Genomic DNA, 22,492 nt, shown 5'->3' with positions numbered 1-22,492 from the left:
TCACAACGAACTGTTGAACACAAAAAAGAGATCGGTACGGTTGCTGAAATAAACAATGTTTAACAATTGAAAGAGAATTGGATTAATATTTGATGAACACGTTCTAAAATAGATAGGTTGGGATAGCACATACACAAATCGATCTATTTAGAGCATGTTGGTCAAAAAATGAATGCGACAGTAGATGTCAAGTGTCAAGAAATAAGAATCAAAGAGAGGGTAAAGTCATTATGATCTTTTGCTTAAGGAAAGAGAAGAGCAACACTATTGCATGTTGAACAAATTCCAACAACAAAAAACAATACTCATTTTCTAATTTCTTTCGTGTTTTCTTTCATGACCGTCATTTACCCTCATCCCACTTCGACATTTGATTTACTTTCCAACAACTCCTCCTCTACATCAACCAATATGACTCATCAACAATTAGTTCTAAAATTTCCATCCTTCACAGAGAATGTTTCATCCATTGCAAACTCGATATTCTTTCTCGTAGTATTCACCATCTTGCTGATGGCTATATTCATCTTCATTCTAAAGCGAAAGAGGCATTGAAGAGAAATCACAAAATACTCTTCTTGTTAGTGATAATCTTTATCTTGGTTCAATATTTTGGATTAATTTTTCGTTTGGTATATAATGCCATTGGGTTGAAAATTAATTCTTTCCAAGATTTGACACTTGTTGGGAATTTACATGATATGGAAATTGCCATGTGGGTGTGTTCAACGTTTGAAATTGGATTAGTTGTTTCACAAATTGCAACAATTATTTTGATTATGGCTTTTATCATGATTGTATTGTAAGTATTTGAATGCATTTATTTTCCAACCATAAATGTGAAATTCCAATAGTTTGAACACAATGAGAATGTCAGGTGCCATGTCCAAAAGAACCTTCAAGATTTTTCAAAAGACTTTAATCATTATCACCATTTTGTGTGAAATAATTTTCATTGCCTTGACTCTAACCTTAACCATCACAGACCTATTGATGAAAATGAGTATCGATTTTGATGTTACTTCCATTTACATTGTCGTCTTTGTGGTATTCATTGCAGTCATGACCTTCCAAACCGTCATGTTCATGTTTTTGGGAATTCGTTTACTCTACGTTGTGAAAAATCAATCTTTACATTCCAAACAGAGCACCTCAAAAAGAACTCCCTGTAGAAAAATCATTGGTCTCATTATTGGAATGGTTTTGAGTGCATTTCTTCAAATTTTAGCTGGAGCTGTCTCCTTTGCCACCACACTCTATGTTCCTTATTTGCACATCATTGATTACTTTTTACAATGTTTTGGTATTTTCATATTTGCAGTATTCGTTTTGCTGTTGTATGGTCCATTGATGAGCCAAGAGAACATGTCGAGTGGGACAGAAGAACCAATTGGGTCGAATCCTCCAACGATGCAACAACACTTGTCGAGAGTGACGACACCTTTCACACCCATGTCGCCAGAAGATGTCGAGTTGGAATTGAATAGAAAAATACAAAATCTCAAAGTTTGAGGCTACGGGTGTCAGAAAAATTACCTTAGGGATAACTGGCCGCCAAGTGTTCATAGCGACGTGGCATTTTGATCCATAGGGTCTCAATTAAACATTACAATTAATAAATTACTTCATTTACCACTTTGAACTTTGGATCTATTTTTGAAATTCATCATGCAATTTGAAAATGAAATATTCTCATAAGAATGAAGAGCGATGAAGTAGAAAATTGAAAAAATCAATTCAATTTACTATCAAGCATGACGAACAAGAACAAACCATCGGAACGTGTGGCTAGTTCCTCTTCCGAAAAGAAAAAGAATTCATCGAAATCTTTCAAAAAGGAATATTACAAAAAGAAAGCAGCAGAAGCATCCAGTAGTAGTACTACTACGAGTGAAGATATTCTCATTCAAACCGGAACAGGACTCCACTTGGATTCATGGCCCTACAATTTATGGGGAAAATTAAAGAGTGATTTTACGTATGGGCCTTTGGATCGCTTCAGACCGTTTCAATCCATGTTATGCCTAACCTCCGGACATACAAATCCCAATAAGAAAGAAGGAGGTTTGGAATTAATACCTGGTTTTGCCAGTGTTGCAGAACGATATTTCCCTGCCATGGATGAAATGTTGAGAGAAGGAAAATCCAAACGAACCAAATCGCCATGGATTTCCTCGTATCATATTCGTTTCAATCAGAAAGAGGATGAACCATTGTTTGAATTGGTGAGGAAGGTGAAGAGAGTTCCTCGCGATTGGACAGCACCTCCAGCGAGTACTGAATTATTGTCAACCATGAATGCCAATGATTGTCTTGAATATATGAGAAAGATTGTGAAAGAGCATGATGCCATTCCTTATCATCCTATTGAGAAGGGAGATTTTATTTACTTTGATATTCGAAGTGCTCACCGAAATTCTGACGCCAATGAAATGGATCGACCTCGCTCCGTATTTTATCATGCTTATTCAGTGGCTCATCGTGTGAACGAGAAGACCATTGAATCTCTCAAAGAAAAACGAAAGATTTTTGAACATCCTTCGGATTTCAATTCCAAGTTTAAAATGGAACAACAATTGTTGAATGTGGAGAAGGATTTAATTCCATTGACACCTCTCGGTCAATGTTTGTATAATGAGAGATCTTACAAGACCTTATTGCAGCCAGATGATCAAATTCAACCTATTGTGAATCAACATTCTCGTCTCACACAACGACATATTGATTTTTATCATCGATATGGATATGTAGTGGTTGAGAATGTCGTCTCCGATGCAGATTGTGAACAATTGTTGAACGAGCTATGTCAGTATTCCGCAAAAGCTGGATGTCCTCTCTCATTGAATTCAAATTCTGCTCTGTCACAATCTGATTTTGCAAACATTGGAGGAAATTTTGGTGCCATGGTCGAATGGTATTATTTACCAATGCAACAACAATTAAGGCAACATGAAGGTCTTTATGCCACTACAGTGAGTCTTCTGGCAAACACATGGTGTGCTAAAACTCCCAATGCCTATCATGTTCCATATAATTGTCCTTTTGCAGATCATTTGGATCCAAGAAAATTGTGGCTCTATGTGGATCGAATGAATTTCCGAATGCCAGATAAACATTGATCGTTTGAAAGTTCGTTGGCAACGTTTCGTTGAGCAATGTGTTGTGACTTGTTCACTTGTCAAACATTAAAAAAATGCTTCCACAACAACAATTCGCCAATCTCAATTCTCTTCTCTCTTCATACAATGATCTTTTCGGAGAGTCATCTAGTGATGGTCAACCGTCTGAAATTACTGTCTCTGCTCCTGAATTAGTACAAACATCGGAACAACAAATTCGTTCTCAAGAATTTTCTCAAAAAGAAAAGATTTTGGAACAATTCGAAAAGAGTCGATCAGGACTGTTCGAATCACCCCTACAGTACAAACCTTCGGAAGATGACGAAGATCAATTTGACGTTTCTTCTCATCAATCGTCTCTTCTTGTAAATCACGAGGATTTGAATCAAGAGAGTGAGAAGCAGTCGGGGTTGACTCCAAATGAAAACGGTGTACAATCGTTGGAAACTTCAAATGATCAAAATGAATTGGATTCGGTCTCCACTACCCAAGAATTTAGAACCATTATGAACTCATCAAAAATTGCAGAAATGACAAAACAAATGAAATTATTGTTGTTGAAAGATCGAAAACGAGTGACACATAATTTTGATAGTATTCGAAGAGATCTTGAGAAAATGAGTTTTACAATGCTTGGACAACAAATACCATTCAATATTGTGCATGAATATATTTTACCATTTGTAACATTGCGAGATATTAATGTCTCAATGTGTCGATTAAGCAAATCATGGGAATTAGCTTCTTCTTTTTATCCTTTGCATAAATTAGAGAATATTGATTGGATGAAGAAGCGATTTTATTCATACTTTAAAGATGTGACATATTGTGCAGAAACTGGAAATGAAAGCAGCACTGTGAACTTGGCCTATTTCATTGCCAATGAAAAACAACAAATTCCTCAATTAGGAAACAAAGCGTCCTTTTCCAAACATAATGTCACAACCACAAGTGCTAGAATGATTTGGTTTTTGGTTTCGAGATCCTTCTCATCGTTTGCTGACTCTCTTGAAAAACGACATCCAACCATGAAATCATTTCTCAAAGACAAGATTGTTGAATTTTGTTTACTGATCGCCAAAGCACAGGAAACCATTCTCGAGTTGAATCAATACAAACATATTCACTTGATCATTCAGCGAATATCATATTCAGATAAGCTACAACGATTGCAACAAGGTGAAGATTTTGCTCTGTCCTTTGTGATGGAAGGGGATGATGAAGATGAAAAGGATTCCATGCTTGCATTTTGCTCACTCATGACTATGAGGCTTGAAGGATTTTCAAATCAAGTATCGCTCTTTCTTCAAGACGATGATGACTTTTCCAATGAAGAAGACTATTCAGAAGAAGAAGCAAGTGATGATGAGGTTTATGAAGAAGATGCTTCCTTCCATCATCAGCATCAACCTGTGTATAATGTTGATCGCTTCAACGACATGAATGGCGAATTCGAAGAAGATCACCACAAACTACGCCATAAGAAAACTACCAGCGAAAAAATTCGACTCAAAAAGGCAAAAATTTTTTGACAACGAAATGCAGAAACTCCGGGATTGGTTCAGAATCTTGTAAAGTTTTATTCAGTAGTGCTGACGTTCGTTCATTAAAAGTGAACCTCCTCCTGATTATGACCACACCTATTGTACCAAAGCCAGTTACTAACGTTTCGAAAGCAATTCTCTTCAGCCTTTCGTTATACAAGGATTGGTTGATTGTTGATGATAATACTCACATTCACCGTCATTACACCGTTCAACAAGTTTCTCGTTACACGATAAAAATCCATCTTTTGTACTGATCACTTGGTATCTAAGTTACATCAAAGTTGTTCCACGTTGTTGCTGTGTAATCGTAGTTTAGGTGTGTGATTTAAAATACTCGACCTCATCTTTGGTGAAGGCATTTTTTTTGGAGTGAAAATTAATGTCAACTTGAAAAATTAAATTACAACAAAAAGCAAAAACTCTTGTTCTTTAATTTAATAACAGCATCTCCTTGGAGCTTAACTGAGAGAAATTGAGATCAGTATTATCAATAATATTATTAATTATTTTCAATTTGTTTTCTGTGCTCGGTGGACCTCCTCGCTTTTGTTTTATGCGAGTGAAGCTAGCTTATCGACAAAGTAATTGTTGTATTTTGTTGTGTGTTTGAATGTTGGTTTGATTGGTTTCATGTTGTGAAGGTTGAGATGATAATGTGTTCGGATTGTCAAGGTTATGTTGGATTGTGGAGAAATTATGAGAAGATTGTGGATAATAGGATTGATGATTTTGAAATAAATGTTCACATCCTCCATATTGAATAGGGATATTCTGATAGCTCATTGAATTGGATTGGTTTGGTTGTATCAGATCTTCATAAATTCTTTCGAAAGATGGTGTGATGTTCTTGGTGAATCAAAAGAGCCGGGATTAATGCTACTGAAACCGGTAGATGACGGTGATTGCACATTGAAAGAAGATAATGGAGAGGAACACCATGTGTGGTGATTTTGATTTGAAAGTCCATATGATTGACCTTCAAAAAAGTTGTTGTTAGATGTGGTTTGGTTTGTGGACGGTGATGAAAAGTTTCAATTTGATTACATTTTTTGTGATTTAGAGTGTATTGAGGATTGAATTTAATTGTTTTATTGTACAAACTCGAATTCTTTGTCAAACTTGAACGATGTCCACACTTGATTAGTTTCCACATTACATGTGAGAGAAATGTATACAATTTTCATCTTGTGTTTCGTAATCTTCTTTCCGAATTTACGTGTAAGACGTGAGTGAGTAATTTCCAACTCAGACCAATGCTTGCATTTGTCTAAAGGAGGAACACTGTCAGTAAATCTGAATTGAATGCACTTCTGTCTCTTCTTTAGGCCATTCCACAAAATGTCTTGATACCATTGGTAATATTTAGCCTTTGTTCCCCTCAGAGCAAGATAAAACACGTTTGGGTTGCAACATCCAACCGTTTCATGGCTGATGGAGTTTGAACATCTCATCTGTAGATGTTGATAAATAATATTTCTTGCACATTTGGCGAACTGTTCCCATATAATTCCATAAATTTGTTTCTTCTCATCTGGTACTTCTTTAAAGGAATTATATTTTGGTACAAATTCAAACAGTCCTTTCTCTAAAGTGAATTGATATTCCTTGTGAGTGTCTTCAGCAGCTTCATCTGTGGTTCTTGATTTTCGTTTTTTGCTCTGTTGGGAAATATTGTCATCATCACATTTGTTGTTTGGTGTTATCGTACATTGTGTCTCATCAACAATACCAGAGAAGCTGCTTGTGCTAGGCAACAGACAGCAAGGTGGAAATGATATAGTTTCGTCTGTGAAGATCCATTCCTGAACAAGTTAAGCAAACACATTGTAACAAATTTGAAACATACTGTAGAGGTAGTCATTACTGGTGATGATGGGTGAGAAGGGTTCATTTCGATGCTTGATGATGAAGGAATCTTGTGAAATATGTTACTGCTGAATACTGGACAAACATAATACTTACATTGTTCGTACTCTGGTTCGTTGTGGATTGGCTATCCAATGCTGGTGATTCATTGGCCTTGATAATTGAGATCAATACAAGGTGAACGATATTCACTAGTACTTACGTGATTAGTATTTGTTTCGCAACTCGAATCACAATCAGAAACACCAAGCTGAGGTAAAGATTAGTGTAGGTGTTGAAATTGTTGTTTGATGATGTTGTTGTTGTGGTAATAATCAATTACTTACACAGTATAGAGGCACAGTGCCCTCTTCAATGACCACTAATTCAGCTTCCATGTTGTGTGTGTTGTTGGTGTGTTTTTTTGTGTGAGAAGCAGAAAACAACACCACAGACCAATCACTCCATTTTTTTTGACTCCGGGACTTACTAAAACGAGCCGAATTTTTTCTTCGTCAGTTTTTGCACTTTACGCTCAGGCGTAGTTTGTGGTGTAAGAGCATGATGGAATTAATATTATTATTTTTAAGATTAAAAAAAAATGTTTGCTTCGTTTTTAGGGAGAAATCGATCATCGTCATCATCGGACGAGGGTGTTCGAGGAGGTGGAAACAACGCTTCTGAACACTACTACATCACGGATGAAAATATTTTGCAAGATTTTAGGAAAATATATGGCGATGGTGAAATGATTGAAACTGGAGCAAGAGATTACTTTCAAAAGTATTGGCATGATACAAAGTGGAGTGATGAAGAAAGAACAAGGCACATGATCGGGTTTTTTAGAGACGTTGTTTTTGAAATTCCAAAGCATCAAGAACAGGAATTACAGCTTCCAACACGACAAAACATGGGGAGAACTCAACTTGAACAATTATTGAGTGGTGGAACTGCACCGGATCTTCAAACATTGATGCAATTTCTGAGAGGATTTACTCCAGAAACCACATCTGACGCAAAGGTTCCTACTGATGAGGCAGTCATGAAGGGTATTGAATGGTTCGAAGTTTTCTTGTACTTTGGTAATCCTAAAAAACAGAACTTTTATCGAAAAATGGTTACCACCAACAGAGGTGTTTGTGGTAAAACTTGGACTGTTGGTGATTTGGCCTTCAAGTGCCGCACTTGCCAAAAAGATCCAACATGCGCAATTTGTGAAGAATGTTTCAAAAAGGGTAACCATGAAGGCCATGACTACACGATGACCAGAACGTCAAACGGTATGTGTGACTGTGGAGATGCAGAAGCGTGGTCTGAAGCAGGTTTTTGTTGTGACCACACCGGCAGAAGCGACCCATTAGCACACCTGGATCATAATTACAAACAATTACTAGAGGTATTAATGATGTCAATATTCGGAAATGATGGAGTTATCATGATGTACATACGAAAGATAGTAGAAAAGTTTAACAGTATTGAAGATGAAAAAGAGAGACAAAAATCTCTTCAGCTTCAAACTCTTTATCAAAACTTTGTTTACATGCTTGAATCTATTGCAGAAAAGATTAACTCATCTCCTTGTTTGAAAAACTTGGCTTACCACGAGTTAAGAAAATTAGGAAACAAAGAAAACATCACCATTGTGGACGAGCAATTGCAATCCATGCCAAAAATGTCACAATCTGCTAAGACCAAATTTTATGAGCTTTATTCAGCACTAATTACTGATGCAGAATTTAAACTGTTCTTTTCCGAGTGTTTCCTCAGAAACTATTCTCTAATTATTTCAGATTATATTGCCTTTACAAAAAAGAAGAAAGAGGCTAATTCATATTTTGCAGAGGATGAAGACGAAGATGTCTCAAAAGATGTTCACGTTTCTAGCATTTCAGTTCAACTATTTACCACTCCTACCATTGCTACCCACTTAGTAGACAAGTGTAACCTTGTATCCATATTGTTAGACAGTTTAATTGAAGCTATTGAAGAAGAGGCTCAAATGGATGATTCTAGAAACAACAAGCTCGTGTACAAACCAGTGACCACTACACACAAAATTGATGCAGTATATCATGTTATATTTGATATATCATATTGTGTGATACACAAACGATTTTGTGAAGAGCTATTACTTAACGAGGAATGCTTGCATAAGTTTCTAACATTTTTATCCTACATCCAAGCAGCATCCGATATTAAACGGTTGGATACCGATGAAAGCCAATGGTTTACCATATTTAACTTGGAGATGATTACATTACCCAAGATTGCAAGAAAAGTCACGAACGTTATCGAAACATTTTCCGAAAACACCAATTACATAGGACTGCTAAAACAGATAGTTCGTTCTCTTGCCAAGTTTATTAAGGATGATAATGTGGAAATTGATAATGATGGAACAGTGAAGAATGAGAAGCCATTCAATATTCCAATTACATATCACCTGCCGATTCAAAGATTTGCTACCACTGTATTTATTCAACTTATGACTAGATATCCTACTCTTGAAATTCGAGATACCATTTCAAATATTCTCAAAGAAACAACTCCCAGTGATGTAGACATTACTAATAAGTTCTTGTTGCAAGTGGTTGAACACCCTTTAAAAGAGTTTGTAACTGGTGCCCAAATTAATGCGAGATTATGGCAAAGAAATCATGAACACAGTATGTATTTTGAATTTTTGGAATTGAATTTATGTTGCGTTTAAATATGTATGCGTTTAAATTTAGTTCTTGATCAACACTTTAACTTTGCTAGCGAAAAATTTGCAGATTACGCTTATTGCAATGACTTTTTTTTGGTTCAACTGATATTTGGTCTGATTGACAATAATGAACTTATCTACAAGACTTTACTGAAGAAATTCAACAACACTCTGGGCCATATTAAATTATATACCATGAGTAAGCCAACAGAAGATGAAGATAGACGTGCAGTATTAGAGGAAGAATTCGTAAGGTTATTATTGACTATATACTCCAACAGAGTGAATATGGAGTCAATGACCAATTGGGACATTTGCCGTCAATACGTTTTGCACTATCTCTTCTCGGAACAAAAATGTAAATTTTCTGACATTGTAAACTCTATTCCCAAGTCATTTAGATCAGATGTAGATGTTAAAGCGTTTGTGAATGAAGTTGCCAATTTTCACAAGCCAAAGGGATCACATGAACAAGGATACTTTACTGTTAAATCAAACCAATGGGATGAGTTTAATCCTTATTTCATTAGTATGAGCTCACAAAAATATTATCAAGCAATCGAGAATTACAAAGCACAACATGGAGGCAAGTCATCTCCACCCTTGTTCCTGGAAAAACCTACTCACGCTGCCAATACTCAAATTGAGCATGGGTTGATGAACTTGATTGTTTCGTCATATCTCTACAAGATCATTTTTTTGGTGATGTATAGATCTGTGAAAACTAGTGCCTCCGAGCAACTACCACCCTACATTTTACATGCATTGTTGGCTTCTTTAAATTCCTTAGACACTAGGAATTACAAGCTCACACGTCCTCCTCAAAAAACTTTATTTTCTCCCATCTCAAATGCGCTCGACATTCCATTCAAAGAAAACGAGTCTCCAATCAATTATGTTTTGCAGTCTATTGAAATGGAGGACGGCTCAAGATATTCAATCATTGAATTGTTATTCAAGGTATCAGGTCAACCTGAGCTTGTTGAGAAAATATTGAATAGGTTGAGCGAATTGAATGAAACATGTGATCAAATAATATTGGAGGCTAAATCAGTGACCGAGAGTTCTAGACACAAAGAAGAAAAGGATCGTAAGAAACAAAAAGCGTTGGAAAGTCGGCAAAAACTATTAGAGAAAATGAAGGCTAGCCAGCAAAAATTCGCACTAAGCCTCGACGAAGACGAGGAAGTGGTCGAAAGCGTCGACAAACTCAAATGTGCATTCTGTCACGACCACCAGTCTCCTGAAGGAAATACCTCCCTTTCTCTGATGTGTCAAATTGTGAAAAATCCATTTCCTCACATTGTCTATTCCAACGACAACCAAAAAGTGTTTCCAAATATCGAAAACAAAATTGTAGTTGACATTGGAGACCTTACTGAAATGTTTTCTGATGTCAACAAGGAACACAATGTGCAAATCAATTACTGTTCTCATGCTTGCCATGCAGATTGCTATGATCGATATTATTCGAACTTACTTCAAGAAGAATCAAGAAGGAGAAGATATAAGGGATTTGGTCAAATTAACTTGGAATCAATGGAGATTCTCTGTCCCGTTTGTAATAGAGTTATCAATTGCTTGTGTCCACTAGCTTCAAGCACTCATACTCATGTGGACAATACCAACTCCACCTACTCGTATTCTTTGCCTGATTTGGATGACATCAAATCCATATTTACGAACCTGAGCATTAAGAATGCTGTTGAGGATGTTAAAACCAACACAACATTTTCCACTTTCTCAGAAAAGATTATTCGTAAAAAGAAAGAAGACCTCGGCGATACTTTAGATCCAATGGAAATATCTATTGAAAATTTTGAAAGAACAGACTCGTCATACTTTTGTAATGCTCTCATCTCCGAACTGGTTGTGGAGGAAATTTTACAAAGAAGCTCAAGTTTGTCAGTGGTTTCACCTCTTTCTGAATCAAGCAGAAAATCTATTTCTCATCTTTTTGATCTCCTCATATCATATCAACAATTGAGTGAAGATAACAAGAAAACCAGCTCGCTTCAACTGAAAGCACTTTATGCATCATTGATGGGATTAACTGAATTTGAAAATCTCAAACTCTATAACGAACAAAAGAGAAGTGGAAAGATGTATTTGCCTTTGCTGAGCAGTGATATGTTTTCTTTACTGGTTCGATTAACCACCTTACTTTTTTCATCACAAGTCGCCCTCAAGAAATCCCAATATCACGAAATACTTGGACTTTTATATCAGGCTCTCGTTATTCAAATAATAATCCAATTCAATATTAGATTAGGAGTTAGTGTAAGCACTGGAGTAGAGAGTTTAGATGAAGATATAACTTCAATAGCAAATATTCCAATTGTGTCTAGTTTCCAACGTAAGGTTGTGGATTTAACAGAACAAGAGATGGAAGCATTTTCTTTAGCTTTTTTAAGAAGAGCAGCATTATATCATTCTTTCTTATTCCCTGATGAAGTGTTACCCATTGGAAATGATTACTCTCAATTGCGTTCTTATTTGAAATTGCCTTCAATTAGTGAACTCTTGATGGCCATCAAAAATTCTCCAGCCCATAATGATCTAATTGCAAAATGGATAGAACAAGTCACACTTTCGATGCAATCTATTTCAGCAATTGTATTGGAGACGGAAAACTTCGAAGAAGACGAGGAAAGTTTGTATGTACTTCAAGCAGATTCTTTACTGCCATTCTTTGGAAAGTGTCACCCATTTTCTTTCATTGAGCTACCTCGCTTGTATGAAGATATTTTCCTTCAATACCACAACGAAGCATGTCCTGAATGTGGTAAAAAGTTGGAAAATCCAACTCTTTGTCTCATCACAGGAAAAATTGCATGGCTCAAAAACTGTTCATGTTCCAAAGATGAGCCACTTGGAAAATGTACACGACACGCTCGAGAACACTTTTCAGGATTTGGACTATTCTTAATGGTACCTTCTTCTAGATTACTGTTGTTGCACGAGGGTAGATCTTCCATTTTACCAAGCCCATATCTCGACTCGATGGGAGAAGAAGATAAGAATTTGCGCAGAGGTGTTCCTTTGTTCTTCCATAAAGAACGTCTTGAGGAGTTCATTCCAAAACTTGCCAGAATGAATTGGGATCATGACACAATAATATTGGAAAAGAGCACGGTTCTAAACTCACATACCGTGTAGAAATGAAAAAAACTTAAATTCTTGGATCTAAAATACATTTTCTTGTTGGTGTCAACTTTCAAAAAAAATGTGGTTTAAATAACAGGCCCAGAGCTAATAACCATAACCCTGATCCTAGCATCAGAGCGCTTTAAAAACTGCTTGCAACGATGCTAAAAAACAAATTGCAATTTGTTGATCAAGTACAGGAAAAAAAAAACGACATCAATTCACTCAATTTCAAGCAAAAACATTTCAACCCGTTCGGACGACTCCACCAATGATAACGATATGGAAACAGCTTCCACCACAGATAACTTGTTTCTCCTTCATCATGATGCTGGGTACTACAACATTCATGATGTTGTGCTTACAACTCCTTTCCGAAATAAGCATCCATCGTCCGCTTGTTCAAGCCTTATCATCACCGAGCAGCAGGTCATTAGAAACACAATATTCCAGTGAGATTATAGCAGGAGGAACTACAGTCAATGACGATACTCCTGCCATACATTCCAAATTACTTCTTCCCCTCGGAATTGCTTATTCACCTCTCACCCGAGACGTTTATATTTGTGATGGAAATCGGATTCGTAAGATCTCATACAATAATGAAACAAATATCATTACATCCATAGCTGGAAATAGTAGTGTCGGTTATGGTGGAGATTACATGTTGGCCCTCACAAATTCCATCCTTAATACGCCTTATGCTATTGCAGTCTCACCCATAAGCGGTGATGTGTACTTTACTGATACAAAAAATCATCGAATACGACAAATTTTGCTCAGCTCCAATGGTACGATCATTACTGTAGCAGGAAATGGAGTGGCAGCTGATTTTGGAAGTGAATGTTGGCCAGCTACAAATTGTAGTTTAAATTCACCTTCAGGAATTGCAATTTCTCTGGATAATGAAATTTATATCAGTGATACAGGTAATCATAAGATTCGAAAAATATTGCGGAATGGTACGATCGTTACAATTGCTGGGATTAGTGGAAATGGAGGATTTAACGGGGATGGGCTTGCCACAAATTGTAAACTAAATGGCCCTTCTGGAATTGCAGTTTCCAATAATTCAAGAGAGGTTTATTTTTCGGACACAAAAAATCATCGAATACGAAAAATAGGGTTGGATGGATCATTAACAACCATAGCAGGAAACGGGCAAAATGGATTCAATGGTAGGTTTGGTGTTACCTTAACGTCATTTTTGCCAAGTATAATGATGACAATTTTGTGATGTTTAGGGGATGGAGTGGCAACCAATAGCAAATTGAATTATCCTCGTGGTCTTGTACTATCTGAAAATGATGATGTGTATTTGTGTGACACCAACAACCACCGAATTAGGAAGATATCTGTATCTGGGGTATTACCACTATTGCAGGGACTGGAACGAATGGTGGGTTCGAAGGAGACGGGAGCCTTGCAGTCAATGCCAAGTTTAACTCTCCCTATTACATTACTCTTACCCCAAATCACGAGTTGCTAATTACTGATACTTACAATTACAGGATTAGAAATATTTCTCTTGTAGACAATATTGTTCGCACGATCGCTGGATACGGTGACGGGGACGGCTACCAAGCGAAATATTCACATTTAATTGTTGGAGAATTGTTTTTTTCTACTTTAACTAGCGACTTTAATTATGTGGCTTTGTCACCCAATAATGAAATTTATATACAAGACATGTTGTTAAATAGAGTAAGAAAAATTGATGTCAATGGCATAATTACAACTGTTGTACCGTCAGGATCCATTGGTGGTTTTACATTTTACAACAGCCCTGGAATTTCAATAACGAAAAATAATGAGATGATTCTTGCGGACTCTGATAACGACATGATCATGAAAATGACAAGCAATGGAGTTATTTCACCGTTTGCAGGGGGAGGATCTAATGCAGGAGATGGAATGCCCGCTCTTCAATCACGAATAGTTTGTCCATGCAGTGTTGCAGTTTCACCTTTAACCGGTGAGGTATTTTTCGTAGAATCCTACAGAAATAGGATTAGAAAAATTGACTCGAGTGGAAATATTATTCGAATTGCTGGGACTGGAAATAATGGGTTCTCTGGTAAGTAAGCTCACTTATGAACCGGTGTTCTATTATTGAACAACAATTAGGTGATGGAGGTCCTGCCATAAATGCAGACTTAGACACCCCTGATGGAATTGTCATTGCTACTAATGGTGAAATATTTGTGAGCGATACCTACAATCATAGGCTTAGAAAAATTTTCACAAATGGTACCATTGTGACCATTGCTGGGACTGGAAATTATGGATATTCTGGTAAGTAATTATCAAGTACTCGACAGCATAGGAGATCCAATGTGTTGGACATAAATAGGTGACGGAGGTAGTGCATTATTGGCTGACCTACACTATCCGAGAAGTATCAACGTCGTTCCAAGCGGTGAGGTGTTTTTTATTCAATATTCACAAGCAAATTCATACACCTCAGTGATTCGAAAGATATCGAAAGATGGAAATATCACTTCTTTGATGTCTCAAAATTCTGATTGTAATGCCAACCAATTGTCTTGTACCCTGAATAACATTGCAGTATCCAATTTTGGGGAGGTGATTGCAACATGGGAGTTTAGCTTACAAAAGCTAACTCCTTTTTGTAGCTCTCAAAATCTGACACTCAATGATTTTGGGCAATGCGAATCACCTCAATGCTTTGGTATTGACTCAAATTCTTCACTTGTTTGTTCAACACATGGCGTGTGTGAGAAACCAGATCGCTGCTCTTGTTTTCCTGGATACAATGGATCTGAATGTCAGTGGATAGACTGCTACGGAATACTAGATTTTAATAGCTCCTATGTTTGCTCGTCGCATGGAATATGCTCACACCCAAACAATTGTACATGCACAGAGGGCTATTTTGGTTTACAATGCGAGCAGACCACATGCTTTGGAATATTGAATACCAATACAACTGCTGTTTGTTCTGGTCATGAACGAGGGTATTGCAGCTCGTTTAACAATTGCACTTGTCATGAAGGGTATCAAGGAATTATGTGTGAGTTGAGTCAATGCTTTGGTTTGTGGAGTAATAGCTCTGAAACTTGCTCCTCGAATGGCAACTGTACCTCGTACAATACTTGTACGTGCTTTGAAAATTACTTTGGAATCAATTGTCAAGTTACATCATGTTTTGGAAAATTAAGTAATGATTCTGCTGTGTGCTCTTCGAACGGTAATTGTACCTCTTCCAACTGGTGCAGCTGTTTTTCAGATTATTTTGGGCCTGAATGTGAGATTACCTCATGTTATGGAATATTTAGCAATGACTCTATGGTATGTTCATCTAAAGGCCGGTGCGTCGCTCACAACAGTTGCTCCTGTGACGAAGGATATCATGGAAGAGAATGTGAAATCATGGAATGCTTTGGATTGTTGAGCAACGACTCCAACGTGTGCTCTTCCAACGGAAACTGTACTTCTCTCAACCACTGCACTTGCAATGAAAGCTATTCAGGAATAGAATGTCAAATTGCACAATGCTTTGGATGGTGGAGCAATGATACCAATGTTTGTAACAACAGGAGAGGAAATTGTACCAAATTCAACCATTGTGAATGTCAGGAGCACTACTATGGTCGTGAATGCGAAGTTACAGAGTGCTACGGACACTATTCAAACTCCTCACAGGCATGTTCTTCAAGTCAAGGAAAATGCGTATCCTTTAATAACTGTTCCTGTGATCCAGAATATTATGGTGATGAATGTCAACTGTTCCAGTGCTTTGGCCATGACAGTACCAATGATCCGTTAGTCTGCTCTGGCCATGGTAATTGTACAGGGCCAAATCATTGTGAATGCATGGCTGAGTATTTTGGCCCCAATTGCTCTACGACTACATGTTTTGGTTTAACCTCAAATACTAGCACTGTATGCAACAATCATGGTCGCTGCGTAAACAAAGACTTTTGTCTCTGCTCTGAAGATTTTTACGGCCTTGAATGCAACGTTACAACTTGTTTTGGAAAATTCTCAAACGATTCCTCTGTATGTAATTCACATGGAAATTGTATTTCCAAAGACCAATGTCATTGCAGGCAAGGATATGAAGGCACAGAGTGTGAAATTTCTTATTGCTTTGGAATTTTAGGAAATGTTTCCAATGTTTGTTCTGGAGCAGGAAATTGCACCTCTCTTAACAATTGCACATGTTTTGACAACTATTTTGGTCATGAATGTGAATTAACCACCTGTTTTGGAGTGTCGAGTAATGATTCAAGCGCGGCTTGCTCTGGAAATAATCGAGGACGCTGTACAAAATATAATAATTGTGAATGCAAGGACAGCTATTCTGGAAATAGATGTCAATTTCACAAGTGTTTTGGAATTTGGAATAACGATTCGTCTGTGTGCTCTTCCAAAGGAAATTGTTCTGATGTCAACATTTGTGAGTGTGATGCGAACTATTTCGGTAGAGCATGTAACCTTACTACATGCTATGGAATTCAAAGTGATGCTTCCAGTGTTTGCTCATCAAAGGGAGAATGTGTGGCACCAAACATTTGTCATTGCTTTGAAAATTATTACGGTTCAAAGTGTGAAGTGACTGAGTGCTTTGAATTGGCGAGTAACTCGTCTCACTCTTGTTCATCCAGGGGAACCTGTATTGAGTTTAATAAGTGTCAATGTTTTGAACACTATTTTGGACCAAAATGTGAGCAAACAACATGTTTTGGACATAGGAGCAATCAGTCGAATGTTGTGTGTTCAAACAGAGGTAACTGCACGGACTTTAACGTATGCACATGCAAGGACTCTTATTTTGGACAGAATTGTGAGCTTCACAAGTGTTTTGGAATTCCTAGCAACAGTTCCCAAGTTTGTTCTTCTAATGGCAATTGCACGGACACTGATACGTGCCTGTGCTTCCCCCATTACTCTGGCCTCAATTGCTCGGCAGACAATCCTAACATTATTGTTCCAGGCACCTCAACGCCACACTTCACAAACGAAGCTATTTTTTATGTTGTTGCAGTAATAGCTCCCATTACCGTTGCAGCACTTTTTTTGGTGTTGTTGGGACTTATTGTGATCATAATCATTGTTGTACGAAGAAAGAAAAAGAAGGAACGTAACTTTTACAATGTCACACTTGAAGGAAGCCCCAGTTTTGTAAATCAAGAAATGAAAGAAACTGAATTCTAGTGGAACTCAATCGAAGAGTATGGGAAGAAGGGAAAAAGAGTCTTGCAACGGCCCATCAAAAATTTCATTGATAACAACAAGCTCATCAGGATCTTGACCCCAACAAATGCTTAACGACAATTTCAAATTGAGTAATCCATTTGACAAAAGAGATTGGCATGATTTAATAAATTAATTATACTTAGTGCCTTTGAATTCTTCCTCGTTTTGGATGAAGAGAGAAGGTCCGTATTTTCGTTCATACGTTTTGAAAATGGCTACAATTGGTACATCAAATACAAGTCTTACCAAGAAGAATGAGTATATCAGGATGAAAGTAACGCCAACAACAGCCCTTCCTCCCAAATCTGCTCCAACAAAACTCAATACCCAAATTAATAAAACAAACATGATTGGCGCACCAACCATCAACAAGAGGGTTCTAAACCAAAACAAGGTTGGCTTGAACGCTATAACCTGCCCTAAAGGATTTTGTTCCTCTGATAATTTAGAAATAAAAGGTTTCTTATCTTTCTTTTCTTCCTCTCCATCATTAATGTCTACAACAACTTGATCTTCATCGCTTTCCTCTTCTCCCACAGTGTTCATTGGAATGTCAGTAGTTGTGGTATTTGAAGTCAATGGTTTGTTTGCAATATCAATAGTGGTTTCTACTATGAGCAGCTTGTAATAAAACAAGAGCACAATAGAAACAGCGGATAAAACCCATGAATAATAAATAGCCCATCTCAAATACACATCCCATTCATTGGACTGAATGGCATGGAAAAATAATGTAGTCAACACAAAGGTCACAGCCATCAGGAAGCATGAAATATATCCTACTATTCTCAATTTCCATGGAGTGTTCATGTTGACAAAAATACGTCTCAAAAGTAAATTATTACAAAATCCACACATAAAGTCATACACAACATTCTTGTTATGGAAGCTTTGTCTACCAATGACACTAAAGCAAATAGCTGCCAAAATAATTGGCAAAAGTAACAGTAAGAAGGGAGTAAGATCAGGTGTAATGGATTGAACAGGCAAACGATGGAAAACTGCAAGCCATTCTTGACCCAAATCCAGAATAGGATGCACAAACCAATCCCAAGGCTTTGGAATGAGACAATAATTAATAATTCTCATTCCCTTCATCTCCATATAGTCCCAACTTGGCTTGTATGTATAATAGAGAGGTTCAAAACCATTCCAATGGACTGGCATTCTTAGCAATGCATTCTCTTTTGTATTGCCTGACTCTAACATTTTATCATCAATGTATTCCGATGTTCTCCAATCGAAATAAGTTGTCATAAAAGCTTGAGGAGTATTGTCGTATGCTTTTTTCACAATTTCTTGTTCTCTGTTGACCATGTCATTGAAAGTATTGATATCCGTCTTCAATCCCATATATACAATATCCAAATCATCGGGAATAGTCATGGAGTTTGTTGCACACAATCGTCCTTTACATTTGAAGAGAGAATCAATATTACGCTTGACCAAAACGTCTGTACTCAAGAAAATTACATTCGAGAAGCCATAATTGCCCAAATACCAGAGTAACATGTATGGATAGATGGGTCCTTTGGATGATGGTACATCATGGATCAAAATAAACTTGTCCTCCTTCAAAATCTTCTTGCTCCTTTCGCTCACTCGATCCGTTACAATAGCAACGAATGGATGTGTTGATTTTGTTTCTCTCACACTCTTAGCCACAACCCGAGCAGCAGACAATAATGAATCATCGGTTAATATCACTACATATGCTTCCGTTGATTTTTCATCTTGTGGTGATATATTATCAATTGGATAAAGGTGTGGACCTCCGCTGCTGCTACTCTGAGCTGCAACCACGTGGATAGATAACAACACCATTCCCATCATTAATATAACAAAAAACAAGGTAAAAGAAGAGCCAACTCTCCGATGAAGAGCCTCATACTTCCCAGAGGGTGATGATGATGAAGATGATCGCCTCGGCCGAAGTAGCACCTCGTGTTGGCTCATTTTTGTGGTCGTTGTTGAATGTTGTTGTTGTTCCAACGTTTCTTTTTCTTGTGTCATCACAATAATGGCAACTGGATCTCAAATGGAATTGAAAAAGTGTGTTATTGACAAAAACCTCAATCACATTTAATTCGATTAAAAAGCTTGGATTACTGCTTGTGTTTGTTGGCATTCTTCATTCTTTCTTTGGCTTTCATTTTGGTGAGCTTTTTCACTTGTTCAAAGTAACGAGTTTTCACTTCACCTTTGATTTCAACAGGTAAGGTTTCAAAAACATCATGTTTGGAAAGAGTTTCATAATGTTGTACAAGACATCGAATACAATTGTTTTTCAGAGCCAAGTCGTTATAGACATCCACCAAAAAGGTAATATCAATGACATTTTCCATAGTAATGTGTTGACAAACAATGGTTCTGGCATAGTTTGCCAACTCATTCAATTGGAAGAGCAGAGAGGCAATGAAAACTTCTACAGAGTTTTCGAGAGGAATTAAAATGTCGTTGGTGTAGAGGTATCGCAAGACACAAAGCAACCCATTAAGAGAAATTTCTGAAAATTTGATAATACCTGTGGCTGACTCTTCCATGTTTGATTGGAAAACTGTTTGAATGTAGTTCGATTTGCATAGGAATAATTTGTGAGCTCGTAACTGGTGGATCACTTCATCAGTGTTTGGATCTAAAATTTGGATAGTGACATCTGCGTAATGGTTCTCATGACAAGGCTCAGGAATAAAGTTGTCCATCGTCTGTTCAATTTGTGTATAAAGATTTCCAAAATCAGACTTCAATTGATTTAACACAGAGGTGGAACTGTCTAAAAACAGTCGTTTTTCGCTACAGATATCTGTAATAATTCCCTGTCTTTCACAATCAGGCTTGGAAATTGTCAACAAATCCTGAAGAGTCTCCAATTGGTTGGACAAGTCTTCAGGAATGACAATATCCCCGCAGTATAAAAATCGAACATAAATGGATAAACTATCCAAGTGATAATCCTTAATTTCAAATAATTCTTTTTCATCCACAATTTCACCTGTAGAATTTTTGAAAAGTTCTTTAAAGTAAGTAGATCGAGACGATAGCAAACACTTGTGGCCGTATACATATTCGCTTTCTCCAGATGTTCTATCAGCAACTCTCAAAATTACATCGTAACCCGTCAATTCTCCGTTACGTTGTTTTGTGAATTCGTTCATCAAATAATGGTAAGAGCTGTTCTCAACACCCACATCGAGAATCTCTTTAAGCACCACTCCATAGTTGCAAAATGTTCTCTTTGATACATCAGAAAGTCCACCAAAAATATAAACATGCGAAGCATCGCTTACCGCCAAATGTGAAGCACGAGGTTGTTGTAAATCTTTGGGCGTTACAGAGCCATTACCGAGTAAAACGTGTGTTGAAGGTCCTCCTGGATTTACGACGAAGAAATTCTTGGTTTTGGGCTCTAATCGATATAGTACATCGCTCACTACATTGTTCTCAAGAATTCCTCCAACAAGATAAACGTACTTGTTGTCAACCGCACTAAAAGAATGTTCCCTCATTGGTGGAGGAATATATGTCATATCAATTTCTGACCATTTGTTAGTCGTGGGATTGTATACATGTAGGTCGTTCAACAATCTATCCTTTGAGGTATAATTGCCTCCAAAAATGTACAAGTTGTGGTCTACCACACATTGAGCATGATTTTCTCTGGGTAGTGGTGCTCCGTTTTTAGTGGTAATGAGTGTTCTTGTCATATGATATCCCACACGGTCATCAGAATAATTTTGTCTGTTATAGTAATTATACCTCTCCTTTTCAAATTCACAACGAATCAACTGGTTCATGACCATATTAGAATTGACGTCTCGGCCACCAAAAATCCAAAACCCATTTTCTTTCAAACATGAGCCGTGGTTTTGGGTTTCTTTGATAATTCCGTCGTCGTTAATGTCAATTTTTAGCCATTTAGGCATCATCTCTGTATCATCTACTTTTCTTGGTCTCCATTTTTGTTTTGTAAGGTCCATAAAGAATCTCAAAGCTAAAGCCGTTCTTCTACAATCGTACCAAATCAATGCTTCACCAAGTACTGTTAGTGCATGGCATGACATTGGAGGAGGAAACAAAAATTGAGTATTAAGACCCGAATCTTTCAACAGAGTTTGTTGTTCAAACATTCTTTCTTTCAGATCAATCCATCTTTCATTCTTGGTATCATACGCAACTAATTGAGAATATAATTTACCATCTTTTGAGCCTCCGGATAACACTATCAAATTACCTCCTGCAATACATCCTGCCATCTTTGAAAGAGATAGATCAATGCTTTGCTTCACAAGTTTTTGCTGAAAAACTTTTGTGCTCTTTTTCTTTGATTTCTTTGAGGATGTTTCACCATCATGGTCTTCGTCATCTTCATTTTCGCTGTCAGAACTTTCACCTTCTTCAGCAGTTTTTTCAAAACTGGTTGGATAATCAATTTTGTCGTAGTGTAATTTGTGGGCTTCCAAATCTCTCATTTGGAATCTCTTCAAACGAATCTTTCTTTTAGACAAGGATTCATAAGTTTGATCCCAATTCCGTTCTTCCTTTCCCTTTTGTTCAACATAAACAATCACCTTCTCTGGTTCTTGCTTTTTTTGCTTTGGTACTTCAATTTTAGTTTTTGAACGGAGAGCACTGGTGGATCGGAATTGTTGCTGCAATTGATCGATGGTATCTTCTTCTACATCATCATCTTGTCCCTCTTCTTGGTCATCTTCATCATTACCATAAAATAATTTTCGCTGTTCCTCTAAAGTCATGGCTTCCTCTTCGGAGCCACTGTAGTCGTCATCCTCGTCATCACTGCCATAAAGTGATTCCAAATAGCGAGACATTTTTTTGAATTATTAATTCATGTTCGTGTTATTTCGAAATTGATCTTTACATTCCACCCACGTTCATGACAACAC

General features: G+C 37.2%; 8 protein-coding genes across 8 annotated transcripts; 5 read left to right on the top strand and 3 right to left on the bottom strand.

Annotated features, from left to right (window-relative positions):
- Window positions 1-864: 864 nt before the first annotated feature.
- On the top strand, window positions 865-1,512 carry C9374_011280 (uncharacterized protein; the record flags this gene model as incomplete). The annotated part of the gene is made up of 1 exon (XM_044686918.1): window positions 865-1,512. One exon carries the CDS (start codon window positions 865-867, stop codon window positions 1,510-1,512), a length of 648 nt encoding a protein of 215 aa, XP_044554449.1.
- Window positions 1,513-1,754: 242 nt separating this feature from the next.
- Window positions 1,755-3,119, top strand: C9374_011279 (uncharacterized protein; the record flags this gene model as incomplete). Its single annotated transcript, XM_044686917.1, has 1 exon — window positions 1,755-3,119. The coding sequence occupies one exon, from the start codon at window positions 1,755-1,757 to the stop codon at window positions 3,117-3,119; it is 1,365 nt and encodes a 454-aa protein (XP_044554448.1).
- A 74-nt stretch (window positions 3,120-3,193) lies between these two features.
- Window positions 3,194-4,651, top strand: C9374_011278 (uncharacterized protein; the record flags this gene model as incomplete). The annotated part of the gene is made up of 1 exon (XM_044686915.1): window positions 3,194-4,651. One exon carries the CDS (start codon window positions 3,194-3,196, stop codon window positions 4,649-4,651), a length of 1,458 nt encoding a protein of 485 aa, XP_044554447.1.
- Window positions 4,652-5,754: 1,103 nt separating this feature from the next.
- On the bottom strand, window positions 5,755-6,909 carry C9374_011277 (uncharacterized protein; the record flags this gene model as incomplete). The annotated part of the gene is made up of 5 exons (XM_044686914.1): window positions 5,755-6,468; window positions 6,513-6,581; window positions 6,629-6,685; window positions 6,735-6,782; window positions 6,859-6,909. The coding sequence occupies 5 exons, from the start codon at window positions 6,907-6,909 to the stop codon at window positions 5,755-5,757; spliced, it is 939 nt and encodes a 312-aa protein (XP_044554446.1).
- Window positions 6,910-7,112: 203 nt separating this feature from the next.
- On the top strand, window positions 7,113-12,377 carry C9374_011276 (uncharacterized protein; the record flags this gene model as incomplete). The annotated part of the gene is made up of 2 exons (XM_044686913.1): window positions 7,113-9,177; window positions 9,244-12,377. 2 exons carry the CDS (start codon window positions 7,113-7,115, stop codon window positions 12,375-12,377), a joined length of 5,199 nt encoding a protein of 1,732 aa, XP_044554445.1.
- Window positions 12,378-12,690: 313 nt separating this feature from the next.
- Window positions 12,691-17,546, top strand: C9374_011275 (uncharacterized protein; the record flags this gene model as incomplete). Its single annotated transcript, XM_044686912.1, has 5 exons — window positions 12,691-13,543; window positions 13,610-13,656; window positions 13,713-14,442; window positions 14,493-14,660; window positions 14,719-17,546. The coding sequence occupies 5 exons, from the start codon at window positions 12,691-12,693 to the stop codon at window positions 17,544-17,546; spliced, it is 4,626 nt and encodes a 1,541-aa protein (XP_044554444.1).
- Window positions 17,547-17,717: 171 nt separating this feature from the next.
- On the bottom strand, window positions 17,718-19,544 carry C9374_011274 (uncharacterized protein; the record flags this gene model as incomplete). The annotated part of the gene is made up of 1 exon (XM_044686911.1): window positions 17,718-19,544. The coding sequence occupies one exon, from the start codon at window positions 19,542-19,544 to the stop codon at window positions 17,718-17,720; it is 1,827 nt and encodes a 608-aa protein (XP_044554443.1).
- A 149-nt stretch (window positions 19,545-19,693) lies between these two features.
- On the bottom strand, window positions 19,694-22,417 carry C9374_011273 (uncharacterized protein; the record flags this gene model as incomplete). Its single annotated transcript, XM_044686910.1, has 1 exon — window positions 19,694-22,417. One exon carries the CDS (start codon window positions 22,415-22,417, stop codon window positions 19,694-19,696), a length of 2,724 nt encoding a protein of 907 aa, XP_044554442.1.
- Window positions 22,418-22,492: the final 75 nt, after the last annotated feature.

This window comes from Naegleria lovaniensis (genome assembly GCF_003324165.1).
Source record: "Naegleria lovaniensis strain ATCC 30569 chromosome Unknown tig004, whole genome shotgun sequence".
In the NCBI taxonomy this organism is placed as follows: domain Eukaryota; phylum Heterolobosea; class Eutetramitea; order Acrasida; family Naegleriidae; genus Naegleria; species Naegleria lovaniensis.
The sequence above is the reverse complement of the archived record's forward strand: the minus strand, read 5'-3'. Positions and strand labels throughout refer to the sequence as shown.